General features: G+C 29.7%; 2 protein-coding genes across 2 annotated transcripts; one reads left to right on the forward strand and one right to left on the reverse strand.

The window, feature by feature from the left end:
* Positions 1–12,184: 12,184 nt before the first annotated feature.
* Positions 12,185–13,158, forward strand: N7478_012334 (uncharacterized protein; the record flags this gene model as incomplete). Its single annotated transcript, XM_056928548.1, has 2 exons — positions 12,185–12,214; positions 12,268–13,158. 2 exons carry the CDS (start codon positions 12,185–12,187, stop codon positions 13,156–13,158), a joined length of 921 nt encoding a protein of 306 aa, XP_056773106.1.
* Positions 13,159–13,178: 20 nt separating this feature from the next.
* N7478_012335 (uncharacterized protein) lies at positions 13,179–13,618 on the reverse strand (the record flags this gene model as incomplete). The annotated part of the gene is made up of 2 exons (XM_056928549.1): positions 13,179–13,343; positions 13,370–13,618. The coding sequence occupies 2 exons, from the start codon at positions 13,616–13,618 to the stop codon at positions 13,179–13,181; spliced, it is 414 nt and encodes a 137-aa protein (XP_056773107.1).
* Between the last annotated feature and the right edge of the window lie 2,914 nt (positions 13,619–16,532).

The raw sequence follows: 16,532 nt of genomic DNA on the forward strand, positions 1-16,532 counted from the left end.
GATTGACGTCTATTAAGCCGGGCCTTCAAAGTTGAGACCGGTAGTTGAAAAGACCGTATAGCGGCAGCAGCAGAGGGATATTTACCATCTTTTATAGCTTGTATAGCTAATAAAAGACGACCCTCCTGTTCGACAAGCTTTTTTTTCCGATCAGAGCGTTGGGGTAGCATCTTTGTTGTGATTAAAAAAAAGTACTGTTTTGAAAGTGGATTTTGATGGGGCCGCTCGCTCAGCCGGGGCGCCCGGGCAACCAGGAATCACGTTATCATGCAATAATGCTTTCGTAACGTCAATTTCCGCCAAGAGGTCTATGCAGGCTGGGCGATTCGCCGTGGTCTTCTCGCCAGGTGGCTTGCACCAGCTTGATCGTGTTGAATGTATCTAACCCAACGAGCCTGGTGGGTCTGGAAGGAAATTGGCTATCTATTCGCTGCCCGTAACTGTATTGAGAAGGGCGTCTCGGCTCTAGGGCAGTTTCGGTGCGGCACGCTCCGCGGACAAACAAACCTATAGGCACATGCAGGATATTCAGGTGCAAAATAGCGGTGTTCAGGGCATTCAGGGTGAACAGCCTGAAAGGGCTGAAGACTAGGGCGGCAAAACGATCCTCCCCAACCAAGAAACCAAGATCAGCAAAAACAAAAACATACTACAGGTGAGCGCCACTTTAGCGTCGCGCGACCAGGGTGAGATAGGGGTGAGAGCGGGTGATTATTACTAGACCTGTGTATATAGGACCCATGGGACTAAGGTCACTCCCATTTCCTATATGCCCTACTCCTATGGGAAATATAATATGCTATAGGAGTCTATGGGAAATAAGGCGGAATTGCCTTATTTCCTATGGGCTCCTATACGAGTCCTATTTAACCTATTATTTACATAAAATAGCTGATCTTTACCTTATGCGTATATATTAAATAATATATATATAATATGTAATTTTCTTTGTTCTTATTATATATATTTTTATATACTTTTATAAAGTTTTATTATAGTCTTTATTATACCTATTTTTAATATTCTTTATTAGAAATCAAACTATTAACTTCTTTGATTAATTTTGCTAGTAGAAAGATATAAAATCTAGAGGTTATTCTCTTCCTTTTTGTCCTAGAGTCTCTATAATATTAAGATATAATACCTAAGCTAATTATTAGTTAGGACTATATCTAAGAGCCTCTATTTGAATAGTATTTATATTATTTATATTAGGTAATTAATAGTTTTGATCCTTAGAATAATTCTCTATTTAGAATCTTATATATTATAAGTATAATTAATAGTATATAGTGTAATATTTATTTTAATAATATTAATATTTGTGATATAGTAGGGAAGAGATAATGAATTATTATCTATTTATACTAGAGTCTAGACTAATATAAGACTAGGTTCTAGTCTTAATAGTTAGAGATACTTAGGACTTTATTAAAATTCTAGAATAGTATGAATTATTCTGGTAAAATGATTATGAATTTGATCCTGAACTTTATGTTGAAATTGTGAGTGCCTACTATAATTTAATATAATGTTTTGATATTTATATAAAGGTCTATATATCAGTATTTGAATTAATTTTAAAAAGAAAGGATCTTTTAGTATATATTAATCTATTTAATTTATTTAAGATTTATATAAGAAATACTAATAATTATTAGGATTTTCTTATATAATATAAGTAGATTATTAGTATAAGAGTTAGTAATAATACTTAACTTATAGCTCTTCTAGTATTAATTCTACTAGTTACTATTATTATAAATTAATAATAGGTAGACTTTCGAATTAGATCTTTTTGTAGGTTAATATTTAGTGATAGGGCTTATACCCTTTGGGAGGTATTAAAGAGGAACTTTTTGGAGGATATTATAGCTCTATTTATAATAGACTATTCTCTAATAGTAATAATACTATACTTAAATAGTTTTCTAGTTATTGTTGTTGACCTATTTTAACCTATATATATAAAGCTATTTAGAGTAATAGAGTAGAGTAATATAGGAGGAATTAATAGAGTCTTAGATATCTATATTAGTAATATAACTAGTATAGTTTAAATCTATTAAATAGAAGCTATTTAATTAAATAGAGATATATATTTAATTATACTAGTAATATATTCTACTTTAATCTTCTTAGGTAATTTATAAGCTCTATTAATAGGTACTTAACTTATTTATATCCTATATTAATAGGCTTATATTTAAGGGAAACCTATACTATAATAAAATAAATTTAATTAAATTAATTAGCTTATAGAGCCTATAGGAGGAACCCTATAACTTCTTTCTACTAGCAATAAACTATTATCCCTTTATTTTCTTTTAATTCTTTTAAGGCTTTAATATCTTCTAGACTTTAAAGTCTTTTACTATATTATATCTAAGTAATTGTCAGGGTATGGTAGGTAGTTATATATCAGGAGCTAGTAGGCTAGCTTATACAGTAAGCAGAGGATTAGAAGTAGTTATATTATAGATAGGCTATAGGACAGAAGATTGACTAAGATATAGCTTAAAGAGCTATATCAAATAGGAATAGGAAGTTCTAATAGTCTTAGGGATTATATAATAATAGGAATAGGGATCCTCTTATATAAGGATCTATATTATAATATTACCCCTCTCTTTAGAGCTAAGCTCTATAAGACTAAAGTAGTATTTAGATTAGACTAGGCTTTAATAAATATCTTTAATAGAAGTTATTTATAATCTCTCTAGTATTCTCTAAGTATTTAGTAGACTTTTCTATAGGATTATTGTAATCTAACTATTTTATAGTATACTTTAAATAGGGTTTCGTATAACCTTATTGTTCCTATTTAGAGTCTAGGATATCTTCAATAACCTATTCTTTAAGATCTTTAACTTTAATTAGAAGTAGAGAGGGCTATTTTTATATTAAAAGAGGATTATCTAAAATAGAATAAAGTAAGTTTATATTAAAAATAAAATAGATCTTTATTCTAGGTAGAAGTTCTAGATAGTAAATATATAAGCTTATAGTCTTAAGAATCTTAAATAGACTAAGGTTCTTCTAATTAAGTTTCTTTTATAGATAGAGAGTCTTAATATTTTAGATATTAAGTTAGACTAGTTATCTAACTTAGTAATTCTAAGTAGACTAGTAGTATTAGTTTATAGATTCTTTATAATAAGTTTAGGTAGATATTATCTTATTCTATATAAACTTAGTAATATTTTTTATTTATATAATAATCTTCTTAGTATCTAGAATAGTAGTAAATAAATAGGGATTTAGTTATATAGACTTAAATCCTAGGGTTAGATAAAATCTAAAGTTAGTAAAGAATAGGGAAACTTTAGTAGTCTTAGATTTATTAGAATTTAAAGTAAATTTAGCTAATAGAAGTTATTTTAACTAGTTATCTTATAGATATAAGATATATATTTATAGATATTATTCTAAGATTATATTTATTTATTTAGTTTAACTATTAGTCTTAGAGTAATATATAGTTAATAGTAGGTTTATAATTTATAGATATTAGATTAAATATCTCTAGAGTTCTAATATAAATTAGGATCTATAATTAAATATAATTATATAAGGTAAGTTATATAACTTCTAGATATACTAGATATATAATTAGAAGACTTCTTTAGTATTATAGATTCTATAGTAGGATATAAAATATTTTATTTTTATAAGTTAGTCTACTATTACTAGGATAGTATTAAATCTATTACTTTCTAATAGATATATAATAAAGTCTATTAAAATATCTTATTAGGGTTATATAGATATAAATAGAGGATAAAAGATTTTTTATTAGGTTTCTTAAGATAGGATAATCCTTTAGTAAATATAATAATTTTAGATCTAATAAGTAATATACTAATAGATTCTAGACTAGTAGTATTTTTAAGAGATTAGTTTATATATTTTTAAATATCTAGGATATCTAATAATAGAGATTTTATAGTAGAGTTATATAAACTTATCTTTTAGGTTTTTATTATTAGAGATATAGAGTTAGCCTCTAAATAAAAGATAATTTTTATTTTATATATATTTAATAAATATAATCTTTAGGTATTAGGGTTAGTTTAAGTCTAAGACTTCTAGGATTAATTAAAGTTCTCTATCTCTTTTATATATCTTATTAAAGACTTTCTTTAGAGTAATAGATAGTTTATATAAGATATTATTAATAAATCTTAAAGACTTTTAGAGTCTTTTAGAGATTAGTTTATATTCTAGTAAAGTTAGTTTAGATTTAAGATTATACTCTAATAAAGTTAGTTTAAATTTAGTATTATACTTTAGTAAAGTTAATTTAGATTATTATATAGTTATAGTATTAATATTTAGATTATTTTAGATCTAATTATCTAAGTTCTCTCTTTTTAAGATTATATAACTCTAATATTAGAGTTATTTATCCCCTTTTTTAGGAAGATCTTCTAATCTCTTAATTAGGATATTAGACTTAATACCTTATTATCTAAGATAGTAGATAATCTTAAAATTAAACTAAGATAGAAACTTAAATTATTAGACTTATTATTAGTTTAAAAACTTTATTATTATAAAGTACTCTAGGTTTTAGTAGTTAATAATTATAAAGATTAAAAAGTTTATTCTTTTTAACTCTAAGTATTATTCTTTAAAATATTATATAATTATAAGTAGTTCTTTATTATAGATTTTATAATTATACTTTATTATAGAGTACTTCTTAAAGAAAAATATAATAGAATAAAGAATATTCTAGTTATTATATTATAAGATTACTTTAGTAGAGATATAATTAGAAGTATTAGTTTTAAGTATTATATTTTTTATTTAATTAAAAAGAACTAGAATAGAGATAGATATAAAAGTAGACTTTAATATTTTAAATACTTTCTAGTAAATAAGATCCTAGATAAAGATAATATCTTTCTTAATTAGATAGACTAGTTATATAGTTAGTTTTAAAAAATCTTAGATAAACTATTAGTAAAAGTTTATAAATCCTAAGAAGATTTATATATTAGTAAGGTAGATTAGAATCTTTTATTTAGTAATTATATAAATCTTTTCTAGATCTATATAGAGATTATCTTATCTAATAATAATTCCTAAGAACTTTATTTTATATATATAGAATTTATATTTAGATAGTTTTGTAAATAAGCTAGTTTTATAGAGTTATTATAGGACTTTTTATATATATTTAATATACTTAGCTCTTATATAACTATAGATTAGGATATTATCTAGGTATATAGTATAGAATAGATCTAGATAGTTATAGAGAGAGTTATTAATAAACCTTTAGAAGATTATAGAGACTCTAGTAAGTCTAAATAGTATTATAAGGGATTTAAAGAGTCTAAGTCTTATATAAAATATTATAAGGTATTCCTATTTAGTCTTTATATAGAGGTTATTAAATATTAATATAATATTAACTCTTATAAAGAATTTTATTCCTTTTAGGTTATTTAGAGTCTTTTTTATTAGGGGTAGTAAGTAGTAGTCTTTAACTATAATTATATTTAAGATATAGTAGTCTATATAGAATTATAGATTATTATTAGGTTTATAGATAAATAGTATAGATAAGATAGTAAAAGATAAACTTAGATAAATAAACCCTTTCTTTAAGTTCTCTATAATCTAGTTCTTTAAGATAGTAAGCTCTATATAAAATATAGTATAGAGGGGTCTAAATAATAGTATCTTACCTTTTATTAGCTATATATTATAGTTATATAAATAATATAGGAATAGTTTATTAGCTTCTTTTAGAGAGAATATATTAGTATAGTCTTAAAATTTAGTAGATAGATAATTAGTAGGGTTCTTTTCTTTAGGTTTCTTATTTAGAGTAGTTTTAATATTTTTAATTATTATAGTAAAGAGTTAGTAGCCCTTTTAGCTTCTAGTATATACTATATAGATATTTAAGCTTATAGCTTTAATATCTTAGGACCTTAGATAGATAGATTAGTCTAGTTAATTATAGAGGTAGGCTTTTAGAGGAATTTTATATATAATATAGATCTTTAGGCTTTATATAGTAGTATTATAGTTCTTCTAGTAATATATATTATTAAACTTAATTATATAAGTAATAAACTAGACTCTTAGATTATAGATCTTAAGTTAAGATAGTTTAAGGATAATTAAGTAGTATATAAGTTAAGTAACTAAGAACTTAGCTTTTTCTTAGTATTTATTAGTAATTATTTTTATTTATATAAAATAGATTATCTATTTACTTTTAGATTCTTAGCTATTAAAGTCTTTTAGTTAGATTAGATTCTTTAGGGATTCTTATATAAGGCTATATTCTTTAGCCTAGTTAATATTAATAAAATACTTTCCTTTAGCACTACTATTAATTATTATATATATTAGAATTTCTTTCTTATTCTAGTTTAGGGTAATTAATAATATAATTAGATTAGAGTATTAGATTTCTTTATTAATAGTAGTTCTTTAAGTAATAATAGTAAATAAATAGATTATATAAGTTATATTAGTCTAGTTATAGTTTAGGCTAGGTTTACTCCTTTTAATAGTTTATTATATAAGAAGTAGTTAGATAGTAGAGATTAGGAATATTATTTTAATAAGATAGTATATTAGTATTCTAGGGAAGTAGGTTTTTTTATATAGGTAGAGTATATTTATATAGGATATTAATTAGGATATAGATAGTCTTATATAAGATAGTCTTTAGCTCTATAGTAAAAGTATTTACTATAGTCTTAGTAAGTTAGGTAGTTTAAAGTTAGATCTATAGGATTAGAAATAGATATAAATATTAAGATAGAAGAATTATTCTTTACTATATAAAAGTCTAGGTAGTTATTTTAAGTAGGGAGTAAGTTATAAATTTATATTTATATTAGTACTAGTTATATAGTAGAAGATTAGGTTACTCTATTATAGTATATATATTAGTTTTTAAGCTTCTAGAGGAAAGCTATAAATTAATAGTATTTATAGGTTAGGGACTTATTATAGAGAAGTATTTTATAGAGTTCTTAGTTAATAGCTTATTCTAGTAGTATAAATAAGGTTTCTTTAGATATCTCTTCTTTAAATATAAGATATTAGAATTTAGTAAAGAACTAACTAAATTTCTTATTAGTTTATTAGAATTAGAAGAGTTTATCTTAAGTATTACTTATATAATTAGGATTACTAAAAATATTTTTAAGAATACTTAGGATTTCTCTATAGTTAGATAAAATATAACTTTTATTCTAAATATATAGTAAGATCTAGATATATAGGATTCTTTTAAACTAACTTATTATATATAATATTTAGCTTATTAGGGTTAGAAATTAGTTAAGGTTTATAATTAATTTTTTTTGAATCTAGGATATAAATTAGTAGAGGTCTTTATAATCTCTACTAAATATATAGAGATCTAGAAGATATTTAGAAAAAATAGAGAAATAGGTAGTATAGGAATTAGATAATAGAGATATTCCTAATACTAAAGTTAATAGTTTTTTAGTAAATACTTTAAGAATTAGACTTATATAAAAAATATTTATAATAGAAATAGTAATTATTAAGACTTAATTATACTCTTAGTAGATAGATTCTAGTTTATAGATATATTTTAGGAGATTTTCTTAAGTTTATACTAGTTTTTCTTCTTAATATTTAAAGATACTATTTTTTTTAGATAGTTTATTATAGATTTATATAAGTTCTTTTTTAATCTAGATAATTTCCTAGATTAGGTAGATAATCTTTTATTAAGTAGTATAGTATTATTAGTAGTATAGATAGATTAGTTTTCTAATCTTCTTAGAGTACTTATATATTTATCTGTAGTATATAAACTAGGCTTTAGGATTTATATTATAGTATTTAGTATAGGTTTTAAGGTTTTTAAGTAGGAATAGTAATAGGGAAGTCTCTATAGACTCTAGTAGTTAGTCTATAGTTAATAGGTAGTCTAACTCTTAATATAGAGATAGAAGCTATATAGTATTAGAGTATAGTAAGTAGTTATATATTAGAAGCTAGTAGACTAGCTTATATAGTAAGTAGGGGATTAGAAGTAGTTATATTATAAATAGGTTATAGGATAGAAGATTAACTAAGATATAGCTTAAAGAGCTATGTCAAATAGGAATAGGAAGTTCTGATAGTCTTAGGGGTTATATAATAATAGGAACAGGGATCCTCTCGTATAAGGATCTACACTGTGATAGTAATCTATTAATAGATTCCTTAGGTTTTTATAGTAAAATAGTATCTTATTATAGCGGATTATTTGATTTTACTAGTAGTTAATTTATAGATATATTATCTATTCAGCTAGACGAACCTACTTCTTTTACTTTAAAATATATAGGAGTCTTAGAGCTTTCATAGTTTATTCTTTATATAATAGAAAACTAGTAAGAGTTTGTTAAATAGTAGATTACTATAGAATATAGGAACTAGAATTAGCTTTCTAATAGCTAAAAACCTTATAACTAGTTAACTAAACTTATATCTTCTAAATAGAAGAGATTCTAGTAGATAGTATATAAGAAATCAGGCTTACTAATAGTATTATATAAGTAGTATAGTATAAGACTAGTTTATCTAAATTAGAGTCTTAATAGATAGTTTACTAGTACCTCTAGTCTTATATATTATTATACTTTAGTATTATATTAAAGAAATATATAGAATCTATTATAATATACTTAATCTATAATTACTATTACCTTCTAAGATAGTATAAGCTAAACCCCTATTAATTTAATACTTTTTTATAGACTAATCTCTATATATTCAATCCTAGAGATCTAAAGGTCTTAAAAAACTATATTTTAAAAAAGATAGCTAGTATAAGGTACTCTTAAAGTTTATTTTAGGGTTGAAGATCTTTTTCTAAATTCTTAAGTATCTAGATTTCTAAGAAGTTATTAACTATACTTAATTATCTCCTATTCTATCTTCTATTCTAATTTAAACTACTATTATATAATATCTTAAGGATATTATTATAGAGACTAAATAATCTATCTTAATTAACTTACTAGTAAATATAAAGATATTGATTACTCTAGATTATTAGATATCTCTATTCTAGTAGGTATTTCTTATAGTTATAGGGTATTTTATTAATAATTTTTAGGTCTTTTATAAGATTCTTCTTAGTTTTAAAGCTATTAAAGGAGTCTATATTAGTCTAAATCTAGGAAAGAAAATAATAGAAATTCTAAGAAAGTTTAATATATTCTATAGAATACTAGATATTATTACTAATAATACTTTTAATAATAGGACTCTCTACTAATATCTATATAAAACTAGGATAAATACTAATCTTTCTCGAATTCTATATATTATATATATTATTTAGCTCTATTTAACTAGTCTTTTAGATAACTTAAAACTAAGACTATTAAATAAGATTATAAAAAAGGTTTGGTCTGATTTAACTAATTAAATAATTAATAATTCTGAATAAGATAAGATCCTTAGAATCCTTATAAAGGTAGTAAATACTCTCTATTTCTATCTATATTCTTTATTTATTAATAGTATCTTAGCTCTAATAATTTATAGTTTTTATTTATATAAGTCTATAATATTGAAAGATCTTTAAGAATATCTAAGATTTAAAGAAACTTTTTTTAGTATAAGATATTTAAACTTAATAGAATTTAATATTTCTAATATTTTTATAGATAAAATATATTGAAAACTTTATTAATTTATACTATAATTAAGGGAGATATAGGAAGTTCTAGCTAATATTTAATTAATAGTAATAAGTTAATTATCTTCTTTATCTAACTAAACCTTTCTTTAATTTTATAAATACTTTATTAACCTCTAAATTAGCTATAATTTACTAGATCTTTAATATTTATAAAGCTCTTTTAGAATATCTAGAGAAGGCTTAATTTTATTTACTTATTAAGTAAATTCTATAGAAATAAGTAGTTCTTTAGGCTCTTAAAAAAAGTTATAAGAAGTTATAAGGTTATTAAAATAAGTTATATAGATTAGAGAGAAATCTATATAGTATTACTATAATCTTAGTACTAAATTATTAGTTTTAATACTTTAAGCTAAGCTCTTAAGAAATATACTATAATATTCTTATATAAGAATATTAGAGTTATAGTATAAGATATATCTTATTATTAATATTTAATAAACTACTAGCTTAATAAAGCTTATTTTTAGATAATCTACTATACTCTTAGAATTAAGCTAGAAGAATTAATTAATTAAATAAGATTAAGAATTATCTAAAGAATAGTATAATAGAGATAGATCTACTTATTTTTTAGTATAAATATCAAAAAGAATATCTAATTCTTACTTAAATAGTTTATAATACTTTATTAATCCTTATAATAGGGGCTAGGGTTAAAAGAATATTTAATTATATTTGTGATATTTATTATTATTGATATAGATCTTTAAAAGAGAATATAATTAGTAATCTGATAATATATATATATATATTAAGATTTGATTTGCTAGTTGATTACTATTATTTTACTAATAAACTTATTAGTACTAGCTCCTTAGAAATCTAGAGTAATAAGGCTTTTAAGCTAGAGAGTTTGATTAGTAATAAGAAGGATCTAGATAGCTATCTAGATAAAACTATATCTACTTTTCCTTATTTAACCTCTTATTTACTTTTAACTAGTTAAGAAATAGCTAAAAGACTATATATAGATAGTATATATAATATAATATTTTCTAATAATAGTGATAAGCTATCTAATTCTAAGGTCTATATATAATTGTCTAAATAGACTCGAAAAACCCAGGATTTTTATAAGGGTAACTAGAATTAGTTAATTAGTTAATTTAATAATCTATATCTTATAATACTTCTCTTGTTTTCTCCTATTATTTCCTTATTATTTCTTTATATTTATAATATATTATAAAAATATATTATCTAGTATTAGCTATCTATTACTATTAATATATTAAATACTTACTAGTATAGAATTTATAAAGTTCCCTTATTATTGTAGATTATATACTAATAATAGTATTCTAATATCTATACCTCTATAGATATTAGGTAATATATAACTAGAATAGCTTTAAATATAATGATTTTATATAAGTTTATAATACTAGCCCTATATAGCTAGTGTATTCCTATAGGATTCCTATAGGTGTGAGATTACTCCCATTTCCTATTACTCTACTCCTATGGGAATTATATAAGTAGGAATTCCTACTTACTAAGTGGGAATTCCCATAGGAACCCATGGGTCAGATGGGTTGTGCACAGGTCTAATTATCACCCTGTATCGTGCGACCTCGCACTGACCCTTTCAGCTGAGCCGTCGCAAGATATTATTGGGCCAAATGCCTCCCCCTGAAACAACGGATCTCTTAGTATCTGCACTTCGCCACAATTTGAAGCGTTTTGTCACAGGAGAAACGCTCAGAAGGCAGGTGCAGTCCCAAGATGCTCGGCTCGGCTAGTCAGAGAAATATTGCTGAAGCACAGATTTTGAGAATATTTAAGGATAAGCAAACTTTGAGCATTGAGGCGTCCTCGTTGGCCATAAGAAAATAGTGAGTATGCAGTGTGATGATGTGATGGTCATGCCTGAGATCGGGGCGCAGAAGGCTATTCTTAGAGGAGGGTTCAATGCAGTGGGTACGATTTAATTGCCCGGGCAATTATATGACATCGCTGGCCTGATTTCGCCTTACCTTCGTCTTCAAGCCAATCAAAACGGTGACGTGTTGGCTGCCATGCAGAAGTATCGGTACACAACGAATAGCCGATGCATACCATCAGCCAGTGAGAACCTTCAGGCTTATTAATCAATATGCCTTAGTTAGTCAAAAAATGGGTTCTCCTTTGTACGTCAAGCCTGATTATTACTGTACCCTTGTTAGAAAGTACAAAGTGATCTATCCATTTTGACCTAGAGCTCGGTTATATCTCCAAAGTCCACACTGTTTTCGAAGCGTCCAGTTCCAAATCAGGTCCTAGAAGTGCAAATGAAACAAACATACCAAGCCACAAATCCACAAAGCGGAACCTACAAATCATCGACGGATATTCAACACTTCAACTTTCTCAATTCCACTAACAATTGCCCAGATCCTTTTCCCTTTTCCCTCTACAATATTTGGAGTGTTCGCTTAATAGACTCAAGGAGAAGATCTCCATATATAAGCGCCCCCCCCAAAGGCAATACCATAAATGGATGAGGATCTTCTCACCAAAAATTCCGTACGTGCATCCTTTTTCAGGGTGAACATGTGAGCATTCTAACGCTTTGACAGCCCTCGAAATGGGATTTGTTCAACCATATTCCCTATATTCTCTCAACCAATGTCGAAATACTGTTTCCTGACTTTATGAGACACAAGCCTCCGATTGTGACACTGGAAGAGATTCAAAATGCCAAAGATCTATGTCCTCATAGCATGGGAGGCTGCAAAATTTTGGAGATTCACGCATCGGTTATTTTGAAAGTCGGGCCTATGGTTAAGATGGGAGAAGCAGAGGCGCTCTGTCTCCTGAGGGAACAGACGTCAGTTCCCGTCCCTGAAGTCTTCAATGCTTATACCATCGGCGATATCGGATTTATTTTAATGTCGAAAATTCCAGGGGTCACACTGGAACATTGCTGGCAAAGTTTGACTCGGGACTCCAAAATTTCTATCATCCGACAGCTTCAAAGCTTTATTTATGAGTGGCGCCGAATTGAAGGGCCTTACTTCGGATCTATTGATGGTGGTCCATGCGAAGATATTCTTTTCCAGCATTCATGGGATGCAAAATCTCGGCACTATGGACCCTTCTTAACAAGAAAGGAATTCAATCAAGGAGTGGTGGAGGCTATCCGTTACTCCAGACCTAATGCGCAGCTCATGAAAAGAGATGAGCCTCTCTTGGAGAAAATCCTTGTCTCTGGTGATCAGGATGAGAGGAAGGTGCTCACGCATGGTGATTTGCATCAAAGCAACATTATTGTAAACGGTAATATCGTCACCGGAATCATAGACTGGGGCGCAGCTGGCTATAGTATATCGGCAAGGGAATATTTTTGTTTGCGGTGGCAAGCGTTGGATCCAGAGTGGAGGGATCTTATATCCACGATACTCGATACCGATGAGTACGAATTTTGGGCTGAAGTCAATCAATCCATGTTAGATTATACTGGGATCTGAGCTAAATACACATGATACCTTCATTTCAGACTCATCCAATTGACGCCTGGTGTTGCCTGAACAGCTCGTGCCGACTTCCCAACCATCCCCTTCCAGATATGGCATGTGCCAGACGGAACAAGCTCTTCAACCTCAAGTGACAGCAGGGTGTCATAAACCCAATCCTGGCATCTTTTTTCCCATCCCTTGGTGCAGGGGAAGATGTAATAACTTGGATGGCATGTTGACGCTGCTGTTCATTAAGATCGCCAAGTTTGATCTTGCCAACGGCCTGCATGGTGCGCAGTGGGGTATTCATTCTCGGTTCGAATTGGTACCATAGTCTGTCGAGATCGATCACTTTGACATGGAGTAGGTCGCCAACAAGGCTTGAGGGCCTATGAATCACAAATCCCCAATGAGACCGGTGCTGGGGGTCCTCGCCTGTTCCGAATATCTCTATAGACAGCTCGTATGCCATGAGTGAATAGTTCTGGGCATTTAATTAGCCTGGTGCCTTGGCAATTCGAGGCGTAAACAAGATACCTGGTTTGTGTTGTAAATTCTTGGATTCTTGGGGAGGATGCGTCAAAAAGTAATGTTTCCAATGGAGAACGATAGCTATATTTATATGACAGCCCTCCGAAAGGTCACAAAATACAATAAAGAGTATGCGCCTACCTTGTTTCGTGTGATTGGAATTGAAGTTTTCGTTCAATATGTTCAGCAAATTATCTCTCGACCTAAAGCGCCTGCGCATTAAAATAAGGGCTAGCGTGATGCAAGATGCACAAAACGAGATCAAGGCGCTAATTAATTGAGTGTCAAGCCTTGGTTTTAGTCATCTATGCGTATTATGAAACTTAGCTGATTGACAGGGCTCCACCATCTCCAAATATAGTTTCAGGCCGAACATAATCTTTTAAGAGATCATTTCTAAAATCCCCTTGCAATTTTTAATACTACTCTATAGGCGCTAGGTGAAACAGAAGTTCAATTGATCACGTCTAATTACCAAGTGCTAGCTAGATAGCTTTATGCTCGCTTGTAAGCGCTAAGAGAGATAAGGGCCGTGCAGAACACTGTATTTGGGAAAGAAAAATTTACTCTTAGGTCCAATGAATGTATTTCAGCTACTGCGAGATCCACCTCAATGCCTTATAAGCCGTATCTGGGGTTGACGGAGGTGTCTCTGGGAACATTATTGCTTGTTCCCAGGAGCTTGGTTGCTCCTGAAATCAAATACATAGTTCCTGAAGACAGCTGTAGGTTCTCTGGGATTAAATAGAGTGTCACTGAGTTGAATTGCTCCGCCAATTACTATTGTTATGAGGGTACTGAGTTCATTTGATACTATCGTTCTATTTCCATCGAGCCTCGCCATGCCCCACCAATAACTAGTAGTTCCCTCAAAATACTGAGCCCATCATTATTACCGCTCGCTACCCTTGGCGGAGCCAACGCCGTGGGAGTTCCAACCAATTCTAGGGGCTCCTACGACTGCCTCTGGGAACTGTACCTGTAAACCTGGGAGCAACAAAGCTCTTCCAAAGATTCCAAGTCCCCAAAAATGACCACACTTTTCCCATTTAAACAGGTCTCTATTCCACTATCAAGTGTTTGATGCATGGAGAAACCAGCCAGAAACTTTGAATAGGCGAGGTTCCCTAAAGAACGACAAATTCTGCCAATTCCACACCGCCCAGAGAGAATAATGGGCCTGACTATGCCAATAAGGGTTCACTCATTCCTCTATCAAGCTCGTGATGAGCTCCCCAGACTTTAAGGCCCCTTTTTTTAAGGAAGCAGAGCTAAGAAGACAGGCAGAGTCAAGAGAGAGACAGGAGAGGGAGCGCAACCGGCCGACGACTTTTGGAGAGTTTATCCGACGTTGCCACAATCTCCTTTGGCAGCCGCTCACAGTCGAAGACCCTTATCGCTCTACAACAGGGTCTATTCCCTCTCCTGCCGGAAAATACTGTCCCATTAAACTACGTCCATGGACAGATTATGTTTCAATACAACGAGAAATTTACGTGTCGGTTTGTCGCTACTTACAACCCTCTGAGGATAGTTCTCCGCAGTTATTTGCCTCCTTGGTTGAACTAGAAGGTCTGGGTCGGCGATCCGCTCTTCGACCGATTAATAGTGAGCAAGATCTTGAAAGTTATAAGCGGTTTGCTGTTGAAGATTATGTGTGTGATATAATCTCGAAGCTGTGCAATATACCGGCGGCCTAAGAAGAATTTGGGCTTGGTGATGGTTTTTGGTTTGACAACCTACGAATGCGTTGGATGAAACTGAACGGTCGGACACAAGCACCCGGCTATCTAGACCCAACTAATTCTGCATCCACCGTATTGATGGTGGAACCAATACTTTGCTGACTACAGTTAAATACAAACCCCCTTATAAATTTACGGTAGAAACGATTCATATGGGATTTTGACCTATGGACTTTTGGCACGAAATTGTTAAACTAGACACTATACTAACGGATAGGGCGGACAGGTTGAATTATAATACTACTGTATATAAGTCTACTATATCTGGAATCGGCACTATTACACGTTAAGCGTCTCGATACTAGTATCAATCAGATTAATCTGACTGCACTACACCAAGCTACGTCACAATGTCAGCTCACAATTACCGAGTTTTATAAGAATATCCAGAAGTACCAAGTTCATCTACAACAAGGTGGAACGGACTCGAGGATAAATGATATAATTGATGAAAATCAAGTGGACGATATGTAAAAAGGACGATGTGGACAAATTTCGTGCCGAGATCAGGGCCCATACATCGAGCATTCAAATCTTGTTGTTTACTGTGCAGATGGAAATGACGACAGCCCAGAATCAAACGTATATTGTACAGCATAAAGGGCTCGCCAGCTGAATTCAGGACTTCTTATGCAAAGTCATGGGTCAGCTGAGTACGATCACCAGGCACCTAGCAGAGAGCATTCAGGAAGGGAAAGCGCCCCTCGAATCGAGTACTCAAATCGTTTAAACCAATTTGCGTGTCTTTGAGATCGTGCATGATATCCAGTTGGCCATTCTCAAGATTCTGGGACAAATTCAAAGACAACAACCAATTTATCTCACTAATCCCTTGAATAGAGAAAGTCTATTTCACCTAGAGTTTGTGAGGTTACCTGAGGCGTTACTGGCTATGCTTAAAATCAATCTTAAAAGCTTAGGATGTGGTCCAGCTATATCGGTGGAGGCGAATTCGCTATTAAAGAGTTGGGGACACAGAACCCGATTAATCTCACAGGGCTATGGGAGAATTGTTTCTATCCAGGATAGAGAGTTGTCATAAGCATGATCTTCAAGCAGCAGCAAAGGTAGCCCAGCACTACATGCCCTCGATATCACATAGAGCACTAA

The sequence above is a fragment of the Penicillium angulare genome, assembly GCF_028827245.1.
Source record: "Penicillium angulare strain IBT 27051 chromosome Unknown utg000011l_segment0_segment0, whole genome shotgun sequence".
NCBI classification, from domain to species: domain Eukaryota; kingdom Fungi; phylum Ascomycota; class Eurotiomycetes; order Eurotiales; family Aspergillaceae; genus Penicillium; species Penicillium angulare.